Here is a 24,015-nt window from a genome sequence, read left to right as displayed (position 1 = left end):
TTCAACCACACTAAAGCTGTTATTTCCTCCAGCGCACACTGGTTTCATGGAAAGCAGATTTATTTATGGTATGAATACAGTTTTTTCAGCAGGATGATAGTTCAACCTACAAAGATAAGAAAAATACTCAAGTCTATCGTATGCTAACAAGTTTGTGCCGCAGTAGCTGGTAGCATACCGCTAAGAAAGTGTAGAGGCCACACCCACTTCACCACGTCTCCAACGTCTGTTTGTCGACTCCATTTTTTTCTAATTCACTATTTTAGGCAGCCTGTCCTCAGCCAGGTACTGATTTACACCCGGGGACCTCTCGTAACCCTTGTGCCATCTTAGATGACCCACCCTTAAATTGACCTGGAAAGATTTCATGTAATCCATGGACACCAGTGAAGAAAAAAGGTGCAGAGCACTGTCTAGTGGGTCTAGATGACCCAACTCCCAACGTTAAATTGCCTAGGATAGCACAAGGGTTACAAGCCTCGCTGCAGAGCTTTGGACAAGCTGAAGACAGTTTAGGGAACGTTTGTTAAAACAGGTCCTTGAGAGTTTAAACCACTGTGCAGTCTAACCAGCATCCCAAAAATCAAGTCACTAAAGTTGCTGTTGGTCACCTTTTGGCACCTCCCTTCTGGGGCCGCCACAGCATATCAGCTTTCACTGATTCGCAAAGGTGGTTTTTAAGGCAGATGCCCTTCCTGATCCAACCCTGTATTTTCAAGACACAGGGTGACCCACATTAACAGCAGCACGAAGGATCTCGCACAAGGAGCCACACTGGATTTAGCTCTTTGCACGCCCTGGGAAGCCCTGGGAAGCCAAACCAGGTTTCCTGCGCACCAGTCCTACACCCAGCCTATTGAGCCATACATGAAATCAAGTCAATATAGTAAATATTAGGTTGTCCTTTAGCTTGTAAATTGAGTGTAAAGGATTTTGATTTTAAATGCACAGACATAGAACATGGCAACAAAAAGTCAGTATGCTAACAGCTAAATCTTTGAATGCTAAATGGCTTGTACTTATATAGCGCTATTCTACCTTCATCGAAGGCCCAAAGCGCTTTACAGTCACAGTCCCATTCACACAGTCACACACACATTCACACACTCCGCTGCCGAACACTGGCGCCAACCTTCCACCAGTATTAAGGTGGGTTCATTGTCCTGCCCTTGAACACTTTGACATATGGGCAGGCAAAGCGGAAATCAAACCTGCAATCTTCCGATCAGAGATCGATTGCTCTATGCTGCACCATAAAGAGATAAAGTAAAAAATAAATGTATACTGGTTCATATAATGTATCCCTTGTGTAAGAATTTAGACTTTGAGTATGTCCCAATTCCCTCCCTACTCCTTAACGTCTAAAAAGTGATATTGTGTGGGACTATCTAGTGTTTTAAAGGCAATTCAGACACCATGCTCACTACTATTTCTATAAGCAGCAAATATGACGTCAGCACTTTCACGCAGGAAAAACCTAATAATTATGAACATTTTACATAGACAATTGATGAATCCACAGTGTTCTGAAGATGAAGACTTGGACAGTTTATGCAAAAATTGAAATACTTTTTTAGAGAAAAAAAATGTTCAAACACAATGCATTGTGGTCTATATCCCCCATTCTAGTGAGCATCCATGCACACTGGTTTTTCATAGACACCTCTGGGAAATGTCTGGGGCACTAGATTTTGGATAAAATGGCGTACGTCCTACAAGTAGTGAGTAGTGAAGGAATTCAGACACAACCATGTTTTCTTGCACATCGGACTGAAATCAAATTTGTTTGACAGGCCCAACAGTCATTTCATTTCTGAAGCTTTTTCTAGACACATCACTCTACCAAAGCTCTGTTTTATCGGTCCCACTAAAGCTGTTTGTGTGACTGGTCAAACATTTGACAGTGGGTGGGGTTAATGCAAAAGCAGAGTGCTGTGTGGGGGTGCAGGCTGAACACAGAGGGGCTGAATGATGTAGCTCCTCGTGGATCTGACTTGCTTTTGATAACAAGTCTTCCTTTGCCGCAAACGTTTTTTTCTCCTCCTTTTTTTCTGCTTTGTTAAGTTAAGTTGAGTTTTGTTGAGTTAACTCATTGTGTTATTCCACTGCTATAGTGAAAGGCTTCAATGATGGATAACCCACCCAATGTTGCAGTCATGAGATCAGTCAATGTGAACAGAATGTATGTTGTCCCATCTCAGACGGAACCGCTCCAGAACTGAACCACTATAAGCAGGAGTCCCTGGAAATTCACTTCCTCTGCCTGACAATGAGACACACTCTCTGGGCAGTGGACTTGAAATGTTTCCAAGTCTGAATGTGAAAGGCTTTGCTTCTGTCTGTCAGTCCCAGCTGGGGTCTTTCCCTCCTCCAGCTTCTCTTTCCTGTTTTACTCCCCCTCTTAATCCTGTCACCTTCGTTATGACCCCAATCCCTCCAACCTCCTCAATAGTAGGGGATACGCATTTACCTTCATTCTTTTGTCCTAATTCTTCTTACAATATGGATAAATATTGTGGGACATGTCAGGCTGGTTGAGCTTATATCGAAAGGGCGCAGGTTCGGTTCCCACCTTGCCTGCTCATGTGTTGAAGAGTCCTGTCACAGTAACTTAACTCCTAGGAAGGTCAGATTTTTCTGCTAAAGTCAGCTAATGAATAACTGTGTTGGTGTGAACCCTAAAAGAAGAAAGGAGAAACGGTCAAGGAGATGGAGGAGTGCAGGAAGAAAGGACGAGTTCCAAACACAGCAGAACCAATCCAGGCAGGATCTAAAAGGAAGAACAGAACATAGACTTCTGCGGACCAATGAGTTCATCTCAACATGGTTCGTTGACTCAAGCTACATCTGAATTCACACGTTACTTCCTAAACTAAAAGGGTTTGTTTTTTTGGATTACATTAGTGTCAATCAATAAAGCCAATAATCCAAAGGTAGTGTCATTTTGATTTAGGCTGTTGTGTTTGTGACAGACAGCTCAGAAGGCAGAGAAAGGCCTGTTCACTCAGTAAGAGAAGTGGTGCAAATCTTTAAAGTGAAAATAATATTCCAATATGAAGCTTTAGGGCCTTTTGATCCATATTTAGGTGAAAGCTTGATAGATTGCTTCAAATCCTAAATGTCTGCAGATAATGATTCCAGTTTTTTGAAAAGGGAAAATTCTCATTCTCTTTTATATACACTGGACCAATGAGCAGCAGAGCTTAAAGATGACGTTTTTTCAGGATCTGTACACATGAAAACCTTTTTTGGTTCAGGGTGCATTCACACTTGCCTGTTTGATCTGAATCTGCATGCATTTCCTCAGATAACCCTTCCAATAAAAGGAGTTAAAGCTCATCTGGCTCTAGTTTGTCATATTGACTGTATATGAGAACTGGACTGAGTGACCCCTCCCCCTGGCGTTCCAAAAAAGAAGTGGCTCCAAGAAGCCAAAATCCCATTGACTTCTACAGAGAAATAAACAGCTGGTACTTAGTCATTCTATTGGTCAGAATAAACATTCTTGTGCAGATGCCTTTTTACGAATTAGAAGTTATTCAAGTCATAAACTGATTAATCAGATGCCTCAATAACAGTAGGCGATGCCTGCTGGCCCCCACGTCCACAACGTTTGATTGACAGATTTTGTGTAGCCCGCTTTCAAGTGGAAGGGGCGAGGCCTTCCAACAAGCTCTCTCCTGAATGGCGAGAGCGGTTGCCATAGAAACATTGACTCAGACTGGACCAATCACTTTTCACTGACATTGTCTGGCTCCAACATGGCAACATCAGTATCATAAAAAAATGGTGACTGAGTTGACTTAATTTGGTTGGAGCTGGAAATAAACCATTTTACTTCACTTTGGTCTGTTAACCCCTTGTGCTATCCTAGGCACTTTGACATTGGGAGTTGGGTCATCTAGACCCACTAGACAGTGCTCTGAACATTTTTTCTTCAATGATTTGTGATCTTCACTGGTGTCCATGGATTACATCAGCATGGGTCATATCTTTTTCATTTCATTTTCTGGTTTATTGGTTTAACCATTAAATCTGCAAATCAAGCCCTCCTTTCTGAAGTCGTGCTTCTGTCTTTAAGGTGTTTTTACCACTTTTGGTAGCCTCAGGCACATGCAGGTGGGGGTGGGGGCTTATTTCAACCACCCTGTGCCTGTTGAGACAGGTTAACTGAAATTCCAATCTCTCCTCTGTCATTCTATGGCATTCAGAGGTTCAGAGGTGGGGGTTGAGTCTTCAGCACCCTTTCTGTGCCCCGTCTCTGACACAGACAAAAACCCCGGCCTTTAGCCACCTACATTCTTTTTAACTGCAACCTGGTAACTGTGGACCCCCTCCGGATTATGGTGTCAGTTGAGCTGCTCTGTAATCACATAAAATCTGTCAGTGCTGCTCCATCAGGGCGGAGCATGATAGAGGAACATTTTTTCAATTCCTCTTGTTGCATTACACTATTTCATTGTGTTTTCATGAACATTTAGTTTGCTTCAACAGCCATCTTAGTTTACGTAAAGTTTTTATTACCCACGTTTGACTGTTTAACCACACCTAATTGCTGGGGGGGGGGGGGGGGGGGGGGGTCAGAGGTTTGCCTCTCGGGGGGGGCAAACCTCTGATAACCGCCCCCCCCTTCCAAGGTATTAAAGGTATTGTTTGCTGCTCATGCCAGAATTTCTGCCACAGAACAGAAACGTTTATCAGTCTTGAGGTGGTTTAATGAAAAATGAACATCTGCAAAAGTGTAGAAATTTTTTTATTAGGATGCATCACTACTGCTATATCGTACTTTCTTACCTAGTTAATAGAGTGATTGTTGTAAAAAGAGATATGAAAAACCAAATGCAACACGTTAAAAAACTGAGTTGGTCCAACACTTATTTATAAACATTGCTTGTTAACATTTAGTTTAACTAAGTTTTCTAAGTTGTAATCCTACCCTCTCTAATTCTCAAGGACTCCTCTCACCCTGACCACGGACTGTTTAACCTCCTCCCCTCCGGGAGGCGTTTCAGGAGCCTCCGGACAAGGACCACAAGATTCAGGAACAGCTTTTTCCCTAAAGCTGTCTCCTTGCTGAACTCTTCCCTCTGACACCCCTAAAACACCCCCCCCCCCCCCCACACACACACACACCACCATAGACTCCCCCCCCCCCTTCAACACTCTGAATCATTTATTTATTCACAACAAGCAAAAACAGTAACTTGTTATTACTTGCACTACTGTCTGTTCATCCAGGAACACTGTATAATCCATCTGCACATTGTAATATTTTCTATGCACTTTACTGTCCATTGCAATACTGTAAATTATGTTCATAGTTCTGCCTATAGTGTTCATACCCTTTTACATAGCCCATCTGTATAGTATATTCATAGTACACCTATCTGTATATCGTGCTTATAGTATTAATATCTGTAAAGTATGTCCATAATACTAACCTGTATAGTTATTGTACATACTATAGAACTTTATTCTGTACTTACTGCTTATTGCACTTCTGGTTAGATGCCAACTGCATTTCGTTGCCTTGTACCTACATGTGCAGTGACAATAAAGTTGAATCTAATCTAATCTAATCTAATCTAATCTAATCTAATGTGTTTTTTCAATCAACCTCAAACTCCCTCACCTACATTATTCTTTTTACCCTTTTCCCCCCTCTCCACAGATCCATCTTTCATCCTTACCAAAAAGTTCACACAAATATAATAATTGTAAAGTTTAACCTCTAACACAAAAGGGGTTTATACAACTATACACCTCATGTGTGTAAAGCTACATAAACCTCTCTTGCAACCGTAAAATCTGTCCAACACAAGAGGCCCTCAGCTTTGTTTGCTCAGCTGCTGGGAAGCACAAGTTGTAAAATTATAATTCCATTTGAGTTTAATCTTGGTTAATTAATATTTCATATCCTAGGAAAAACACGGTTTTAAACTTGGCGCTGAAATCTTTGTTTGCAAGTCAACAAGTAAGATCTGGAATTTCTGGAAATTGATAACCAGGATTGCACACATTAGGAGAAATATTGGCCGATACCCAACAGAGCATTTCTAAGGCTCTTTAATTGTTACTTGGTAATTCTATGGTTCAACTCTTTACTAAAAATCTGGACACTCTGATCCTAATCTACCTCATCTCATGTCTATCTTTTGTCTTTGTTGTTTTGGCAGTCTGGTTTGGGTCAATATTATGCTAAAAGTGGGGCGGCCATGGTGCAGTGGAAGGGTGGTCAACCTCTGATCGGAAGATTGCAGGTTCGATTCCCACCTGCCAGCCCATGAGTTGAAGTGTCCTTGGGCAAGACACTGAACCCCACCTTGCCTCTTGTGGAAGGTTGGTGCCAGTGTTCAGCAGCGGAGCCGCATCAGTGTGTGAATGTGACTGTGACTGTAAAGTGCCTTGGGCCTTTGAAGAAGGTAGACAAGCACTATTCCTTTAGCAGAGAAACAGTAGTACATACATTCTGCCTCCATGTGACTCTGTCATGTATTGTTCTTGGGGTCATAATCAGTCTTTGTCTGACCTCAGAGCTCAGTCTAATAGCATCGTCTAATATTTCATTAAGTTCAGTAGATGTTCATTAGTATATACAGATAGCTTATAAATACGGTTTGCTGATAAGGGGGAGGGGGTGGCAGTATACTTTCATGGCCCCAACTGCCATCAGGTCATTCACAATCTTCCAATGCATCCCTTCGTTACCGAGTCTTCTTTTATTTTATTCCCAAACATGGAAACATGTTGGTTTCATGCAGAGACGGCTGACGGCGACGGCTTCTCCCAAAGTAGAGTTGTCTCCTCCACGGCAAAACCTGTGGTGGGCTGTGGGGGGGCCTTCAAGCCCTTCTCAGAAGACCTAAAAATGGTCTGAATCATGTGTATATTTTGTTCATGCATACTCATTAAATAATTCCAAATGGTCTGTCCATTCTCTTTTATTGTGTTTATGATGATTATGCTACTTCCAGACATATTTTCATATTGGAACATTTAACCAATCGCATTTCAGCTGTCCTCTGTTCCCAGGAAGGGTAAGGATATTCACCTTACCCTTCAAAACCATTTTGAAGGGTAAACTTTTGAAAGGTGAGTTTTGAAGGCCTCCTAATGCTAAATCATCAGTCATTCATTTCCTTCAACCAGTCAGATTGTGAGTTGGTGTCAGCAGGGCCTTCTAGCAGGCTTAGACAGCGTCACAGTATTCAGACCTTCTGATTGGACAGAAGTTTCAGGAAGTCACATGCAGCCTTGCCCAGTTTGACACACAGCCACGGAGCACTTTGTGATCTGTCTCAGTTAAAAACAGACTGACTGTAATGTATCCATGGAGGATTTAGCAGGAACATCTCCCACTGATCTCCTTGACTTCCTTCATCAGAAAAATCTGAGTGAATCATGAAGCAGCCGTACAGATTTGTGTGTTCGGCGCTGACCGTCCCCGTGTCCACTGTGTCTGTCCAGTTGACATTTTCGGCTCTAAAGCGAATTCAAACCTACAGAAACATAAATGGACAGACTGGGCTCTCAGCACTGATGATGGAATAGAAAAGGACTTCTGGATGGAACTGAAGACCATAATCTACATGACAGGGTGATGGACTGTTTAGAGGAGAGAGAGGAGGATGGATTTGTCTTCAAATAATCAGAGTTTTTGATGAGTGAAATGATAAATATCATGATAAATAATATTCCAATTGTATGTGGTTATTTTCAATATTTTGGGCTGGCTGTAGTTGCATAATGAGATTTGTTTACTGTTGTGTTTATTCAGAGGTATTTATTGTGGCTACAGGAATTTTCAATATGCAATGCAAAGCTTGTTTCTGCATGGTAAAATGGTTATTGAGGGGTTGAGTGATTCAGACGCAGCACTACTGAAGGCCCAGGTGTGTAAGGCACGGCCCGCCACTGAGTTTTCATGAAAGCGTACATCTAAATATATTTGTCTTTTATTATGATTATTGAAAAGTTACAAGTCACTGAATAAAATCAACCAAAACACTTCATAAAAGGAGAAACATGAACACAAGTCACAGTCACAAAATGGCCTCGGCCACAACTCTACTGCTGCAGGACCAAACCTGAACAAAAACTACAGGACAAAGTATTACTGGACAAAACAGAGACAGAAAATCCAACCTTTTTTAAAAAGTGATGTCATTCTTAAATAAAGCCTCCTTTACAGCCGGAGACTGCAACTACGGAGCCCAGCTGTGGAGCAAAGAGGCTTTGAGAGCCATGTTCAAAAACACAAAGAGGCTAATGAGGAGTAAAAGCAGGAAACAGGAGATGCCCACAGACAAAGAATGAAGAAACAACCTGAAGGTGGTGTCAGCAGAGCCTTCTAGCAGTTAGGTGTGGTTCTGATTTAAGAGACCTACCTGTCCAAGATCTAAGGTGACGTTGACCTCGTTGTACTCTGTGCTGCGAGACAGGGGTGGGCTCTGCCACCATCGCTCTGTCCCGTCGATGGCGTTGGTGATGGGATGAGCGCGATCACTTAACCCCTGGCTGCAGATGTCACAGTACTGGCCCTGAGAAGACACGTTTGAAACATCAGTTTGCATTTGCTTTCAAAACAGGAGTGTCTCAATGTACGCCCTTTCAAAACATCAGTTTTGATTTCCACATTTGGAGTTGAAAAAATGCCTATTAGTCTGTGAACATCTCTTCTGATGGACATCAGCTTTAGAAAAACACCAGGAATGCTGCACAGCTCCATCATAAGCCTGAGTTACACTGGACTTTCCGAAAAGCTCTCCTACATTTGACTTTGTTCTTATCGCTTCTGGATTGGACATTTCAGGCATTTAGCATTAGTCCAGGATTAGTCAAGATCACTGCACACTCCTTCAAATCAAACCAGTCTTTATTTATAGAGCAGTTTTCATAAAATGCAGCACAGAGTACTATACAAAAACTAAAACCAGGCCCAAACCCCTCACACCCTTGAATCCATAAAACATGAGGTGACATTAAGTTTTAGGCTGAGCATGGAAACGCTACTGAAGGAGGTGGATGGAAGCACTAATAGCTGAATCCTCTTCCTCTGGGGTAGATGCGTACACAGCCGACTACAACAGCTGTGGGGGGGGAACAGCCTCACCATGGCAAAGTGGTGCTGCTGGTCACCAGCCAGAGCAACAGCAGCTGGAACAGCGGGTGACCCAGAGGGAGAGGAAGCTACTTAGGAAACTCTTAAAATAAAGATGTTTATAAAAAACAAAATATATATCGGTAAAAATAAGAAAAGATGGATCAAAACAGTACGACGGGATAGCTTCAATATTGCTCCCCTTTTTGTTGCACTGGTTAATGTCAGGTTGGGGGTGTGTGAGGGGCTGTTATAAACAGATGGATGAAGTAGTGGTGGGATCGCACCAAGGCAGCAATCACAGCTAAAACTCTGAAGAGAATTTCTGATGAACTCCTACGGCTCTGCAGAAACTATACTCTGGAAATGTTTTTTGATTTAGCCTCAAATCGGCATAATCATGATTAAAAGACGACTGGGGTGGGACTTAAAAAAGCCAAATGTCTTGAGCCTTTTCCTTTCCTGGCTCTCTGCAGACCTGAAGGCCTTAACCCTTGTGCTATCTTAGATGACCCCACCCTTCCATTGACGTGTTCTCCCTACCATGACAAATGTGGATAAAGGTGGGAAGATTTCATGTAATCCATGGACACCAGTGAAGATCACAAATCATTGAAGAAAAAAGGTTCAGAGCACTGTCTAGTGGGTCTAGATGACCCAACTCCCAATGGTAAAGTGCCTAGGATAGCACAAGGGTTAAAAAGAGGACTTGTCTTTCAGTGCTGCTGGTCCAACACAGACCCTGGCTCAGGTTTCAAATGTTTCCAAAGAAACAGGACTCCTCCCAGAATCATGCAGAATTATATTCCTTTTAGCTTCAAATGCCTCAGGGTTCAAAATGAATAAATACCAGTTTTATGCTGCAGTCTGACAGCTAAAGGGAAAGATTTTGATTGTAGAAACTCCCTCGCACATCCATAAATCGTCTGATCATGAAGGTAAACTCTACCCGAGGAAAGCCAGAACATTTTTTAACGGTCATTATTTACTAGAAGAGCAATAAGAAGAAATGTAGGTCAAAGCAACTGTGTCAGAAGCCAAGTGCACAGGTGACATGGCTGAACACTGTCCAGCCACAGCCTCTTTAGAAAAAGCAGACAGGCAGGTGAGGTGACACGCCTCAACTTCTAGATGAAGCTCAAGTGGGTTCCACACCAATCTTTATGTGTGTCAAACCAGCATCTATTCTTTTATTCTTAATATGTTGTGGCACAAAAATCACTGTTATACCTCCTCAATGCCAGCAAAGCTAGGAGGACTCTCCAAATACTGTACTCAGGTAACAGTATAGTACTTTAAAATAAAGTCATTATTCAAAAAGTACCTCAAGCAAAATGAGGAGCACAGAAAAAGGAGTAAAGAAGTAACTGAGTAGCAGTTTATGTCTGATCCTTTTCTCTGAGTTTACTGATTTAGAAAATTAAAATTACATGGATATACAGTAGGCTGCACGGTGGTGCAGTGGTTAGCGCTCTTGCCTCACAGCAAGAAGTCCCCCGGTTCAAGTCCCAGCTGGGGGACCTGAAACAGAACATCAATGGGGGACTTTTCTGTGTGGAGTTTGCATGTTCTCCCCATTCATGCGTGGGTTTTCTACGGGGACTCCAGATTCCTCCCACCGTCCAAAAACATGCTTCATAGGTTGATTGGCAACTCTAAATTGTCCCTAGGTGTGAATGTGGGTGTGTGATGGTGACCCTGTGACAGACTGGTGACCTGTCCAGGGTGTCCCCTACCTTTGCCCATAAGTGGCCAGGATTGGAAAAAGGGAAAAACGGATGAATTAATGAAAATAATGTTTAATTAATACAATTAAACAAATATACTTGAGTAAATGTTGCATGTTATTTATTTATTTGAACATTTTTGCTGATAGATTCCATCCGTCCATCTTCTGCTTACAGCTCATTCTAGGACGGAGCCCATGCCAGCTATCATGGGGAGAAGGCCGGGTACACTCTGATAAAGTCTAATGCAGCAAGCAGCCGTTCTTCCTCACACTCACTCATACAGCCAATTTGGTCACTAAAGCTTTATGAACTGTAGAAGACAAAGTCCTCTTAGAGAATCTCTACATCCACAGGGCGAATGTGGAATCTCTACTTGGAAAGGACCCAATCAGGATTCTTAACGGGAACCTTTTTGTTGTGGGGCAACGGTGTTAACCACCACACATGAAGGGACTCTTGCTAAACAAGACAGTTGGCAAAAAAACCAAGAACCCTGATGAGCAATAGGTTAATGAATTATAGAGACCATGGTGTGAAACTCCTCCCTCTTGAGCAGTTTTAGACCTATTTCTAATCTTCCATTCATGTCCAAAATTTTTGAAAAAGTTGTTGCTAACCAACTGACAACTGCTCCTGACAGTCGTGGCATTTTAGATCAGTTTCAGTCAGGTTTTCGCAGAGCTCACTTCACTGAAACAGCCCTTCTCAGAGTCACTAATGACATCCTGATGCAGAGTGATGCAGGAAAATGCTGTGCTACTGCTACTGGACTTCCCCGAAGCCTTTGACACCGTTGACCATTACGTCCTCTTGGAAAAATTGGGTTGGGGTATCCGGTTCCGTTTTAAACTGGTTCTCCTCATTTCTGACTGGTAGATCTTTTTCTCTTGTATTTTCCAGGTTTAAGTCATCTTCTCACTTCTGGTGTCCCACAAGGTTCCGTTTTGGGACCTTTATTGTTCCTTTTATATCTGCTGCCTTTGCAGCATATTTTAAGTTGTTTTAACCATATTTCTTATCATTTTTATGTTGATGTTATTCAGCTCTATGTGTTTTTTAAACCCCAGGATGTTTTTAAAATACAGATTTTAAGCAGGTGTCTGGATTCAGTCAAGAGTCGGATGAATGATCATTTTCTCTGACTAAATGAAGCCACAACCCAGGTCCTAGTCTGTGCCCCTGACAGTTGCCTCCCCCAGTTAGTCCAGTGGTTCGGTCCACTTGCCTTCTCTATCAAGCACTCTGTCAGGAACCTCAGGGTAACTCTAGACCCAGTTTTATCCCTCGACTCTCATGCTCAAACAAGAGCTCATTGTTCGCTCTTGTTTTTTTTTCATCTTAAAAACATTGCAAAACTGAGTCCAATTGTGTCGCGTTCTGAGATGGAGATGCTCATCCACGCTTTTATATCATCTCGTCTTGATTACTGTAACTCCAGCTTCACATGTTTGAGCAGAAAATCTCTTGAACGGCTCCAGGTTGTCCAGAACGCTGCTGCGAGGCTTTTATGCAATTATTCCAAGTTTTCACACGTCACCCCGTTATTAATCCAGCTGCACTGGCTTCCCATCCTCTACCGAGTGCATTTTAAAATCCTGGTTTTAACACACACAGCTTTTAATAACCAAGCATGGGTCTACATAAAAGACCTTTTGCAGCCGTACACTCCAAGCAGGTCCCTGAGGTCATGTGACCAGGGTCTGCTGGTTGTAAAGAGAGCCCGGTTAAAGCCTTTGCAGCAGGGGCTCCATCCCTCTGGAACTCCCTTCAGATCTGCTGACTCAGTGTTTTCTTTTAGAAAGTAGCTAAAAACCTTTTTTTTTAAAATTGCTTTTTCTTAATTTGTTTTATATTCCATGTTTTACCGTGTTTTACTGTGAAGCACTTTGTGATTTTTATCTTGAAAGGTGCTATACAAATAAAGTTTTTAATTATTATTATTAAGCATGACGCTGGTGCGTGCAACATCCCAAAGCACTCACAGCAGTCAGTTAAAGGGTAAGCTCAGGGGACCATTTATGGAACTCGCCTCCCAGATGTAGACCAAGCAGCTTCCTGCTCTATTCGCAGAATTGTCTTAAAGAGCCTGTGTCATGCAAAATCAACATTTTGAGCTTTTCAGTGTACTATATTGTTCATTCCTCATGAAAAGAAGCCCCGAATAGGTATTTTGATCCATTGACGCATTTCTGAGTATTCCTCTAAAAACCTGCTCTCAGAGCACCCGCCCCTCCTAATCCATGAAAACTGGCGGTTTCTCACATTGTGACATCACAAAGTGAGGAACAGCCCCTTCCAGAAAGAGTCTGCACTGCAAGCTCCGCCCCTAGACTAACACACACGCCTACTTTCTCTGTGGAGCTACTGGTGATCGGCTAAACACTTTCCTTTCATATGCACAATATGCACATCCGTCTTTCCAAAAGTTTAGGTGTTGTTTCTTTTTGCAAGCAAAACGCAGACACGCTGCTGAGGCTGGCTCTAGGATGATGTCATGAAATGGGCGGCACCCACAAGGAGAAAAAGGTGGAGCCTCAGAGATCGAGTCATCTTATTTCTAGATTGGAAAGTGAACTGCGAAAATAACTAATATTTAATGATAAAAATTGTTCTTTAGTGTTCCAAAGATAATCATATGGATATAATTTTCTCTGAAAGGCTTAAGAAAAGCATGATATAGGCTAGGGCTGCACAATATGAGGAAAACTCACGATTTACGATCTATGTGATCAACATTGTGATGAAGATATAACCTGCGATTCATTAACAAAAAGCAAAACAACCAAATACATCATTTCGATATCACTGCAACAGTTTAAATTAAATAAGAATCCAGATAACTTAAATTATATTCCAAAGGACCCTAGTCTACAAAGGAGGCGAGCATCTAACATAAAAGGGATCCATCTGATTGGTCAATGATGTAAAGGGATTTATTTGATTCATTAAATAGTTCAAGCTGCCATAAGATGGTTTTAGCACATGTAAGGTTACTATTTATCTGAATTTTCACTGACTTTTGCGATATGGATATTGGAAAGCTTGATATTGCAATAACTCAATCCCGAATGTCTTTGTACCAAAAATTTCCCGTAAATTACCAAGCTCACCTATTAATACAATCCAGCTCTTAATTCCTGTCGTCCTTGGACTGTCATGCATCACATGACGCCACACAACGCGGTGCAGTCTCAACATTTTTGGAGATCATTTTGGAGGAAATTAAAGACGCTCATGGATCTATTTGTCTGACAGTGGATGATCAGAATGGAGCAGAGCAGGAAGACTTTGGCCCGCCATTGTAGCTTCTATGTCACAACTACAAGCTTTTTCATACGCTTTTTTTCGTCTGCTCCTTATTCACAACGATTTGAATAAATAAATACATAGAAAAGCAGTTTTGAGCTTAATTTTCTGTATGTATGTCCTCCGTCATCAAAAAATTGCTAGAAAAACATGTTAAAACAGTAAAACACCACCAGCTATGACATCCAGCAGGTAGGATTTTGTCACTGAAAGTTGATGATTGGGAGTAAATGTAGAGTTTGATCAAATGTTCTGATCGCCTCAAGCTTTGCAGGCGTGAAACCTGAGCAGACGCTGCTGCAGTCTCTCCACCTTTATGGTTTGTAAATGAACTTTGGTCTGAAGAGATATCACTCAGGTTAGCAGTGTAACTGAACAAATGCTGAACAAAACTGAGTAAGGAGGTGTTCCAGTTTAGCTCACAGAGGTCAGAGTTCACAACTCCAACTTACTTGTAAGTTCTCCCCTGCCCACCTAAAGTCTGTTTAAACAAGTAACAACACTACATTCAAAAACAAAGTCACCAACTGGGATGAGTAAGAGCCTCCCATTAATTCCTCAAAACAGAAAGTTTGAAGTATAGAAACAGTGGAAGGAGATTGCAGTAACTACTAACCAGCACGTTAGAAAAGACTGGCATGACAGCAGGGAACTAGTTTCTTTGGGAAGAAACCTGTCCAGAAAAAGTATGGAATGATCGTGCTTTCACAAAAATGAAAATGAAAGGACAACAGCGGTGTATGTTAAGCGCTTAAAGTTAGATTATGTCTATTCAATCGCCATGAAAGAAGTCAAGGACATTCTGAGCGAGCAGCTGTGCAGCCTGAAGAAAGCTACTAGTCGGAGGTTTGCTGATGTAGAGGGGTAGTTTCTGTGGGGAGGGGGCAATGATCTGGGTGAAATCCATGAGAAATCCAGGGAGCATGTCACCTCAGAGCCCAAGGATCAGCTGAGGACAAAATAAAATCCAGACCTGAACCTCACTGAAAGCTGGGGGGGTCCTCAGGAAAACAGAGTGACGCTCTGGATGGAAACATCTGCTGTCACATTGCAGACGCTCACTGAGATGGTACCATTATCCCAGCTAAAGCCGGCTTAGAGTGAGTGACTTTTTTTTGGGGGGGGGCTGTGGAATTCCTAAAAAATACCTTCCATCGCATGCCTCATGTCATTTGCGTTCTTCCACTGCATTGCATCGTAACTCAACATCCATGAACACATGGAGGAAACCAAAGACTAAATGTCCACTTGTTGTCCCCACATAAACACAAACACGTCCACACATTCCACAGTCCTCCCTCTGCAGTTTTAATGAATAAAAACACGCTCGTCTCGCATCCTCCACAGCAATCCAGCCTGTTTTGTTGTTGATGGGGGGGAGCAGTGTCTAAGATGGTTTTACATTGAGCTGCTGTTGACATTTACAGCTGTGTGCCACATCACAACCACACACGGATCATCAGGTGGGAGTATCCCAATCATTGTTAGGTTCTCTAACATCTCTGTCTGAACAGATGTTGATGCATCCATCTGCTAAACCTGGATATGTTGAGCTAAAAGATCTGAGACCGTCTGCAGCGTCCACTGAGAAGAAGCAGGAACCCACAACAGGAGACACTAAACTGTTTACCGCTTATGAGGTCCACACCGAGCCAACATACTTTTCTGTAGAGATGCACATCAGAGCACAATGGCAATATTCTCATCAATACTGTAGCAGCAGGATGGTGACAAACAAAAGGCCTGTCCTCCCTTTGGCTCCTGCACCACTGATGTTAGCCAGGAACTGCTGAGCAGTAAACCCCAGAATCTCAATGAGGCTGTATTATTGGTACTAACAGCTTAATGCAGGTCGCATTCCTCAACCCAAGTTTATGGAAACAGACAGAGCTGATATGAAATGTTTCTAAAAACAAAACGCAGGGTGTTCTATGCTCTCAGACACATTTCTGTAGCCTTAATCACATGCACCGATAGGCCATGGAGGGTCACAGAGGGAGGCCATCCAAAGTATGGGAAGCGCAGTTGAGTTTAGCGTGAACCTCATACGGGACATCATCATTGTGGGTTGTGTGATAAATGTATGGCGAAGTATTTGTAGGGATAATGCAAAATACACGCACAGATGATGTATGGGTGATGCTGTCATACGGTGCCCTTATGAAGCACTCTACTCATTAGTAACGGCGCGTACTGGTTCCTAACTGACCGCGTGCACAAACTGCACACACGGGGTGTGCACGCGAAACGCAAGTGCCCGTGGGACGCTCATAGGATATCCACACAAAGTACACTGATTGTCTAATTTCCTCATTGCTAACATGCAGGCTGCAGTCAAGCAGCGCGTGAACAGCACTAATGGGCTCCTTGCAGAGTCAGCACTATCTGGGGAGGTATAAAAAATGAAAAATCCACCGAAATCCAGGGTTGCAATGAAAGCCAACGTTCTCTTTTTCGTCTTACAAGAAGATGTCCAGAATGCAAACTGGCTACAAGGGGAGGCTGTAATCTCACAGTACCAGAGTGAATAAGGCCGGTCTGATTGGAGGATACGGGTCAGTCACCCTGAGGAATGTGGGGAAAGGGAGAGCGAGAACAAGAGGTGGAGAGAACTGCATTTCACATCGTCACCTAGAACATCGCTTTAATAGTTAACTCACTCAAGAAACGGAAGGAATTCTTTAAACCAAGCAACCTCTGACTGATACGATTTAAAGCATATTTTGACATTAACAATAAGAAAGTTGGACATGACTTGATCGCACACAAATTCTATATTTTCCACTTCGAGGTGAGTGCTCTTGTTTGAGTGAGCAGTGGTGAGCAGTGCCAGGAGTACAATGGAAGCAGTGCATAAATGAGGCCTGGACAGGACCGCTGGAGGCCCCTGCACTGAGCGGGCACCTCTGTTCCAGCCTCTGAACCCACTGCAGTGCTCAGACCACTCATTACATGCAATATTAACACAATGAACCCTGAAGGCTCATTGCTATTTCACTGATTCAGTTCCATATCAAAACAAAAAGAGTGCAGCCACATCTGGAGTTTAGTTGTAAAAAGAAAAAACTGAAACCCAAATAAATGTTGGACAGTATATAAGCAAAGACACATTTAAAAAAAAAGGAAAACTGAATAAAATGTTGAGCACTTTAGATAACATGGTAGTGGTAAAATATCAGAGGGAAACAGAGGAGCAGCTCTCTTTTCCGCCACGAGTTCACAGCTTGCTCATAATAGCTGGTTTAGGGGGCGGAGTCAGAGCCCCTCAGCCTCTTTAAAAAGGTCATTTTGGGCTGTCCGCTTTTGAGGCGTCATAAATCCTCTGTAGCAGCCTTCTATTCAAACGTAGTCAATCCCTTAAAGAAAATAGATGAAAGCACATATGGGAACCATCTTTGGAAGATTTCACTAAACTGATCAGTATGAACATTACTTTGTAATGGGAATGGTTAGACAGCAGAGGCAGAACAAAGGAACATGTACACAGAAGAAGAATCCACATTTTTACTGGAGCAGATGCTCCAAATGGTCTTAAAGCCCCAATCCGATCATTTTGTGGTCCACGTGGTCTTTTAGTTATGATGATGCTGTTTAGCCAAATTTTAAAAAACGTGTCGTTCTCAAGGACATAGTATCTGCAGAGCAGCAGGAGTTCATTAGAAATGCACCTCTGAGTTTTGAAAGGCAAGGTTGACTTGAAGCAACCTCAGCCCTTCTACCCATTGCTGAGAGCTCTTTGTTTACCCTCACTTCCGCTAGTAACACCCCCCAACTTAACGTTATCGGCATAACAAAAATGGCAGCAATATCAGATCCATCCATCTGTCCAGTTTAGATCCAGATTCCAGCTCAGTCGAGGAAAACAAAGACGTTCATGGATCTATGTGTCTGACAGTAGATGATCAGAATGGAGCAGAGCAGGAAGACTTTGGCCCCGCCCATCACAGTTTCTATGTCACAGCTACAAGCTTTTTTCAAACAGTATTTTTTTTGTCTGCTCCTTATTCACAATGATTTGAAAAAATAAATATTTAGAAACATTATTTTAGGCTTGATTTCCTTCACATCCTCCGTCATGAGAAAAATGCTACAAGAAGACGTTAAAAGCAGCGAAAACAGTCTTTTCATTGACAGCAGCCATGTTTCCATCTTCTGTTTGACCAATCCAGTCTTTTTTTTGTTTGTTTTATTTCTGGTACTTAATGAGTGTTGCAGAAACGCTAGAGAGGAATTATTCAATTTGAACATGGTCTGTGACGTCATAGCCATTTTACGGACTACCAAATGCGAACGCACACGCGCACACGAACAGAAATCAAAGTAAAACGGTTTGTTTGTTTTGTCCATCGTTTAAAGTTTGTTGAACAGCACAAACGAAGGATGCTACTGAACACGTTCATCACTGTAGTCGGTGTTTAGAGAAGAAGCTGTCTTTAAAGCAATTCCTGCAGCACCTGCTGCGGCTGCGCCGGCTGCGGCTGCGGCGGCTGCGGCTGCGGCGGCTGCGCCGGCTGCGGCTGCGGCGGCTGCGCCGGCTGCGGGACCCTCTCTCGTCTACGGCATTCAGGACAGAGTCCCGCGGGCTCTCACGGAGCCTCTGCCGCTCACCTGGATGGTCTGGCTCGGCTCTCCTGACATCGGGCCACCGACCAGCTTGCAGTAGAGGTCCTGTATGCTCCTGCCGGCGTCGTCCAGCCCGCAGGTCGCGGTGGCGGTGATCTTGGTGCCCTCTGCCAGGTTGAAGTAAGGCGGGTGCAGGCTGTACCCGTTCAGTCCGTTGGCCGGAAGCTCCTGTGCCGTGGTGCACCAGCAGCAGGTCACGAGCAGCGGCCACAGCAACCGTGAAACAAGCGCGGCGGCTCGGTGCGCCATCATCTCCACCTGCCCGTCCGGTCCGGGGAGAGCAAAAGAATCAGAGAGACTGTGGAGATCTGCCGTCAGCGGAGCAGCACGTGAGAGGAAAGCAACTCTACTGAAGGTTGGGGGGGGTCCTCCTGTCCGCCCGCGCCGCTCCACAGCCGCCTCTCCTCCCCCACGCCTGGCCAGGCCCCGCGGTTAAAGGGCGGACCTGCTCAGACTAGCAGCTGAAGGCTGAAGGCAAATGCAGCTTTTTCTACAGATAGATGTCTCTGCAGCACTTTCTGAGCCAGTTTAGCTCGTGCTGGTTTGCGGCGCCTTCCGTCCGTGAAACCCGGGTTCGACTCCAGGCTGCTCCCTGTTCCCTTCTCTACCTCTGCCGGTTCCAAGCCCGGTTAGAGAAGGTTGTGTCAGGAAGGGCATCCGGCGTAAAACATTGCCAAATTTACCATGCGACTTGTTCGCTGTGGCGACCCCTGATGGGAGAAGCCGGAAGAAGAAGATGTCTCTGCAGCACTGACACAGCCTTTGATTGACCCACACTTAGCCCGAGTCTTAAGAAGAACAAAAAGAATACATTTTATTTCATTGGTGTTTAATTGTTTTTGTTTCATCCTGTAGAAAAATTCAACACTCCTCGTAGTAATATCCTCCTAAAGAACCAGAACATTAGTTGTCCTGGACATTTGTTTTTGGATCGGGTCATTGAACTTATTTGCAGAACTTTACTAAATCCTGCTGTGATTTTCATCCAATCCTTTGACCTAAAGCTCAGGTATAACACACATTTCCTTAGTTTTAAACTGAAACTGAAAATTCATTTTCACATATGTCTGGTTTTCATTCAAAATAAAGCAGATGTCATTGTTTTGCAGAAAAAAAAAGTCTAAATTCTGATTCAAAGAAATGAGTGATTTTGTCAAACTGGATTTTCTTCCGTTCATCAAAGTTGGACCTCTGGCTTGAACATGTTTTGTTAACCGTAAATGGTTTCTGTTGTGAGCTGCAGGTACAGACACACAGCATCAAGCATTAAAGACTGATGAAAATTATGTTTTTGGTGTTTTTAACATTCTTGTGGCCTTTTTCTGATGATAAAAGGACATTTATAAAGAAAATTAAGCTCAAAATAGTTCTGCTCCATTCTGATCATCCACCGTCAGACAAATAGATCCATGAACGTCTTTGTTTTCCTCGTCTGAGCTGGAATCTGGATCTATACTGTACAGCTGGATTGCTATGATATTGCTCACCATTTTCATTTCATTTCATTTTGGCTGAAAACAGCATAATCATAATTAAAAGACACTAGGAACGCTCTGAAAATAGATGATTGGACCGAGAGTTTACTACTTCAAAATGAAAAAATCATTGTGACTTTCTCTGTCATCATTTAAACGACAGTGTAGGAAAAAAACGGCACTGGATGGGTTGTTCTTCAGCAGGGAAGCTGTCTATGACTTTCATAGTGAAAGTCCTCAAAATGTCCACGCCTGTGATGTGGACGTTTTGTCATCCGACAATGGAATGTGTTCTGTAGGGCAGCTGCACTTCAGTTCTAACTGCTGATAATGAATTCAGTTCATTTCATGTTCTGCCTTCTTCTGGGTGCTGCAAAGAGGGAAATAAATAAGTGTCAGGCAAATAGATGCAGAGGGCGTGACACCTAGGTCATGACGTTTTTGCCACTGCCACAGGAACAGAATCAAGCTGCAGCAGCAGATCTTTAAGTGTTTTAATAAAGCTGCCACTCAAAATCCTGACTTCACAGTCAAATCCAGCAGAAATTGCAATGGCTGATGTTAGGAATTGCTCACAGACTTTTAAAGGGTCTTTGCGTTTGTCCAGACTCCTCCATCGAATGTGCTCTAGGTCTTCTCAGTTGCAAACTGATCAGCTGTGGTCAATGTTAAAATGCCTAATAACATTTCAGTTCAGCTGGAAAAACAACAAAAACTGCTGTTACTGAAGCAGACTGACATTACTCAACTAATGCCTGATGGATCATTGGAAAAAGTACTGTAAACTCATGAAGTCATCAACTGGCGCTTTGTTAATCCCTCACATTTCCATCCCTGCCTCCAGCATTTTCAAAGATTTATCTGAAAACATCTAATGTCTGTGCGACAGACGAAAAACGAAACAACAGCCTTTACAAGGAATCACACATGTTCCTGAAGCATCTTTCCTTAAAAAAAAAATCTATCATCTGTGTCTGAGGCACACCTGAGCAGCTGTCTGTGTGTGTTCATTTTCCTCAAAGGCACTGGAGCTTTGCCATTCATTAGGCAACAGGAACCACTTTAAAACATGAAAGACCTTCTTTGCTCTGCACAAACCCACAGACACACGTGCACGCGCATGCACCCTCATGCAGGACTCCTCTTACTCATATTCACCAGGTGTGGAGCTCCTACTTTTCTTGGGAAGACATTTTTAAACAAAGTAAGCAACCAGTTTATTTAAACAGGACTTTTCACAGAAAGGAAAAAATACAAACACCTTAAAAAACTCAAGTCACAACTAGATAAAGGATGAGACATGAACTAAAACAATCAAAAATAATAATAAACATAAAAAATTAGATCACACCAACAGCCAAATACTTGCTGAAATAAAAACGTTCATTCTAAAATCTTCATGTGGCAGCTCAGAGTGTGAGTCACGAGTTTAGGAGCCATCAACAAAAACACTCAATCCCTTAAAGTTTTATATTTAAGGGATTTTAACTGTGTCCAGAGTGATCTGTATGTTGCCAATGATGCTGATACCACTGGTATAATCACAACACATAATGTTCACCAAGCCATCTCCAGACTGTCTAATAACAAAGCTACTGGACTTGATGGGGTATCTTCTGAGCATGTGAAGTTTGCCAGTGCAAGGGTAATTCCACTACTTGCCATGTGCTTTACAGCTTTTCTTGTTCATGGATTTTTACCAGACTCTATGATAGCTGTAATGTTAGTACCAGTGTTAAAAAACAAAGCTGGAAAGATTGGTTGCACTGAAAACTACAGACCAATTGCTCTGGCTAGTATTCTATCTAAACTCTATGAGATAATCCTGCTGGACATGAGTTTGTGAAAACGACTCACAGTCAGTTTGGGTTTAAAGAAAAGCTTGGTACTGACATGTGTATATATGCTCTTAAAGAAATGGTTTACAAATATAGGAGTCTAAATTCCTCTGTTTTTCTGTGTTTTTCAGATGCCTCTAAAGCATTTGACAGGGTAAATCATAAGAAATGATTTATGAAACTGACAAAGAGAGGTGTACCCAAATGTGTTGTGCGTATTCTGGCGTATTGGTATGCTCAACAGACAATGCAGGTAAATGGGGAAACCAGGTGTCAGAACCTTTTAAATCCACCAACGGGGTGAGACAAGGGGGCATTCTCTCTCCTATTCTGTGTAATTTATATTTGGATGAATTGTCTCTTAAACTTAACGCCTGTCACACTGGTTGTGTGACTGGAGATCTCATTGTCAACCATTTGATGTATGCTGACGATCTAGTTGTGTTGAGTCCAAGTACTGCTGGTCTTCAACAATTGCTTAACATCCGTTCAGCTTGTGGGCTTGATAATGACATCATATTTAATACACAAAAAAGTCTGATTATGATTTCTCGGAAAAAAGATGAGAAAAACCAAAAATTCCCTGATTTTTACCTATCAGATGCTGTGAATGTGTGTAATAATAAGATCAAGTATCTTGGGCATGTCGTTTCAGAAGACTTGTCAGATGACGCAGATATCTACAGGCAGTGTCGTGTGGTATTTGGCCAAGCCAACACTCTCTTGAAAGTTTGGTATGTGTACAGAAGGAGTCCAGGTAACATCGAAGAGAACTATAAACTGTTTAAAGAATGGCTGTTAATCAGCAGAAGAAGAAATGCCAACCTTGGTCATTCGACAAAATATGGACCCTTTTTTATTTTACTTCACAGCATTACTTTATCATAAAAATTAATAAATGAATATACTAAAAAATAATAAATCATATTCTTTATTGAAATTATTATTGAATTATTGAAAATGGTTAAATTGATTGACTTTTATTGGTATTACTTCACTTGCTCTCAAAAAAATGATACATTTATTCATGAATCTTTCCTAATGTAACATAATTTTTTACATATTATTAACTTTTGATTCTTGATCAAATTTTGCTATGAAAATTTCTGAAACAGTGTTTTGTCTATTTTACTGATATAGTATTATTTTTTAATCATATCAATGACTTTTATAAGTAACATAATCTGCATATATTTTGGATACTTCATTGCCATGTTGATTTCTAAGAGTTATTATTTACAAAATAATTTAAGTAATTCATCTTTGTCATGTGCTTTATTGATATTTCAAGATTCTTAATTCTGTCTGATAAAAGCTAGGAAGTGGATATTGATAAATCATGTTATAAAATGGTTACGGTATAACGGGGTGGGATTCTTTAAATTTACTTCCTTCCACTCCCTTTCAAGCAATATTTACTAATATGTCTAATTATCCAAAGTTTGATTAGTTATTGTATGAATGTATAACTGATGATTGTATTGTTTTTTGTGTATTCTTATTTGATTGCTTGAAATAAACCATTTCAAATCAAAAAATCAAATCAAAGGTGACATTATTTAAAGCTTTTTGCACTCCTCTGCAAACAGGTCATCTTTGGGCAAACTAGAAAAGTGCCAGTATGAGAAGGCTGCAGGTGGCGTACAATGATGCTCTAAGAGTGCTTTTAAAAAAGCCAAGGAAGACGAGTGCTAGTGAGGTCTTCGTTTCTCTCAGAATTAACACTCTCTGGGCTTGCATGCGCTTGCTTATGCTCAAATTTATCTGCAGATTAAACGCTTCAGAGAATACTCTCATATTGGCTATAAACATTAGATTTAGTGCCATACGTATCTGGTCAAGTTTATGGAAACACTGGAGGGACTGTCTTTTTATTTGTCATTGTAATTAATGTTTTTATGGTGTGGTATGTATATGTAATCTTTTTATCTTGGTATTTTGTC

General features: G+C 42.0%; 1 protein-coding gene across 2 annotated transcripts in view; it reads right to left on the bottom strand.

Annotated features, from left to right (window-relative positions):
* Positions 1-19,241, bottom strand: part of lama5 (laminin, alpha 5) — a 129,232-nt gene extending 109,991 nt beyond the window's left edge. For both annotated transcript variants that reach the window (XM_023957048.2, XM_023957049.2), the window contains exons 1-2: positions 18,745-19,241; positions 8,388-8,540 (exon numbers count right to left, since the gene is read on the bottom strand). In XM_023957048.2, the coding sequence (XP_023812816.1) occupies positions 8,388-8,540; positions 18,745-19,011 (420 nt within the window). In that variant the 5' untranslated portion in view covers positions 19,012-19,241. The remainder of the gene's footprint in view (positions 1-8,387; positions 8,541-18,744) is intronic.
* Between the last annotated feature and the right edge of the window lie 4,774 nt (positions 19,242-24,015).

This window comes from Oryzias latipes, chromosome 7, assembly GCF_053564925.1.
Source record: "Oryzias latipes strain Hd-rR chromosome 7, Olatipes_Hd-rR_3.1".
NCBI classification, from domain to species: domain Eukaryota; kingdom Metazoa; phylum Chordata; class Actinopteri; order Beloniformes; family Adrianichthyidae; genus Oryzias; species Oryzias latipes.
This window is presented reverse-complemented; position numbering and strand designations above follow the sequence as displayed.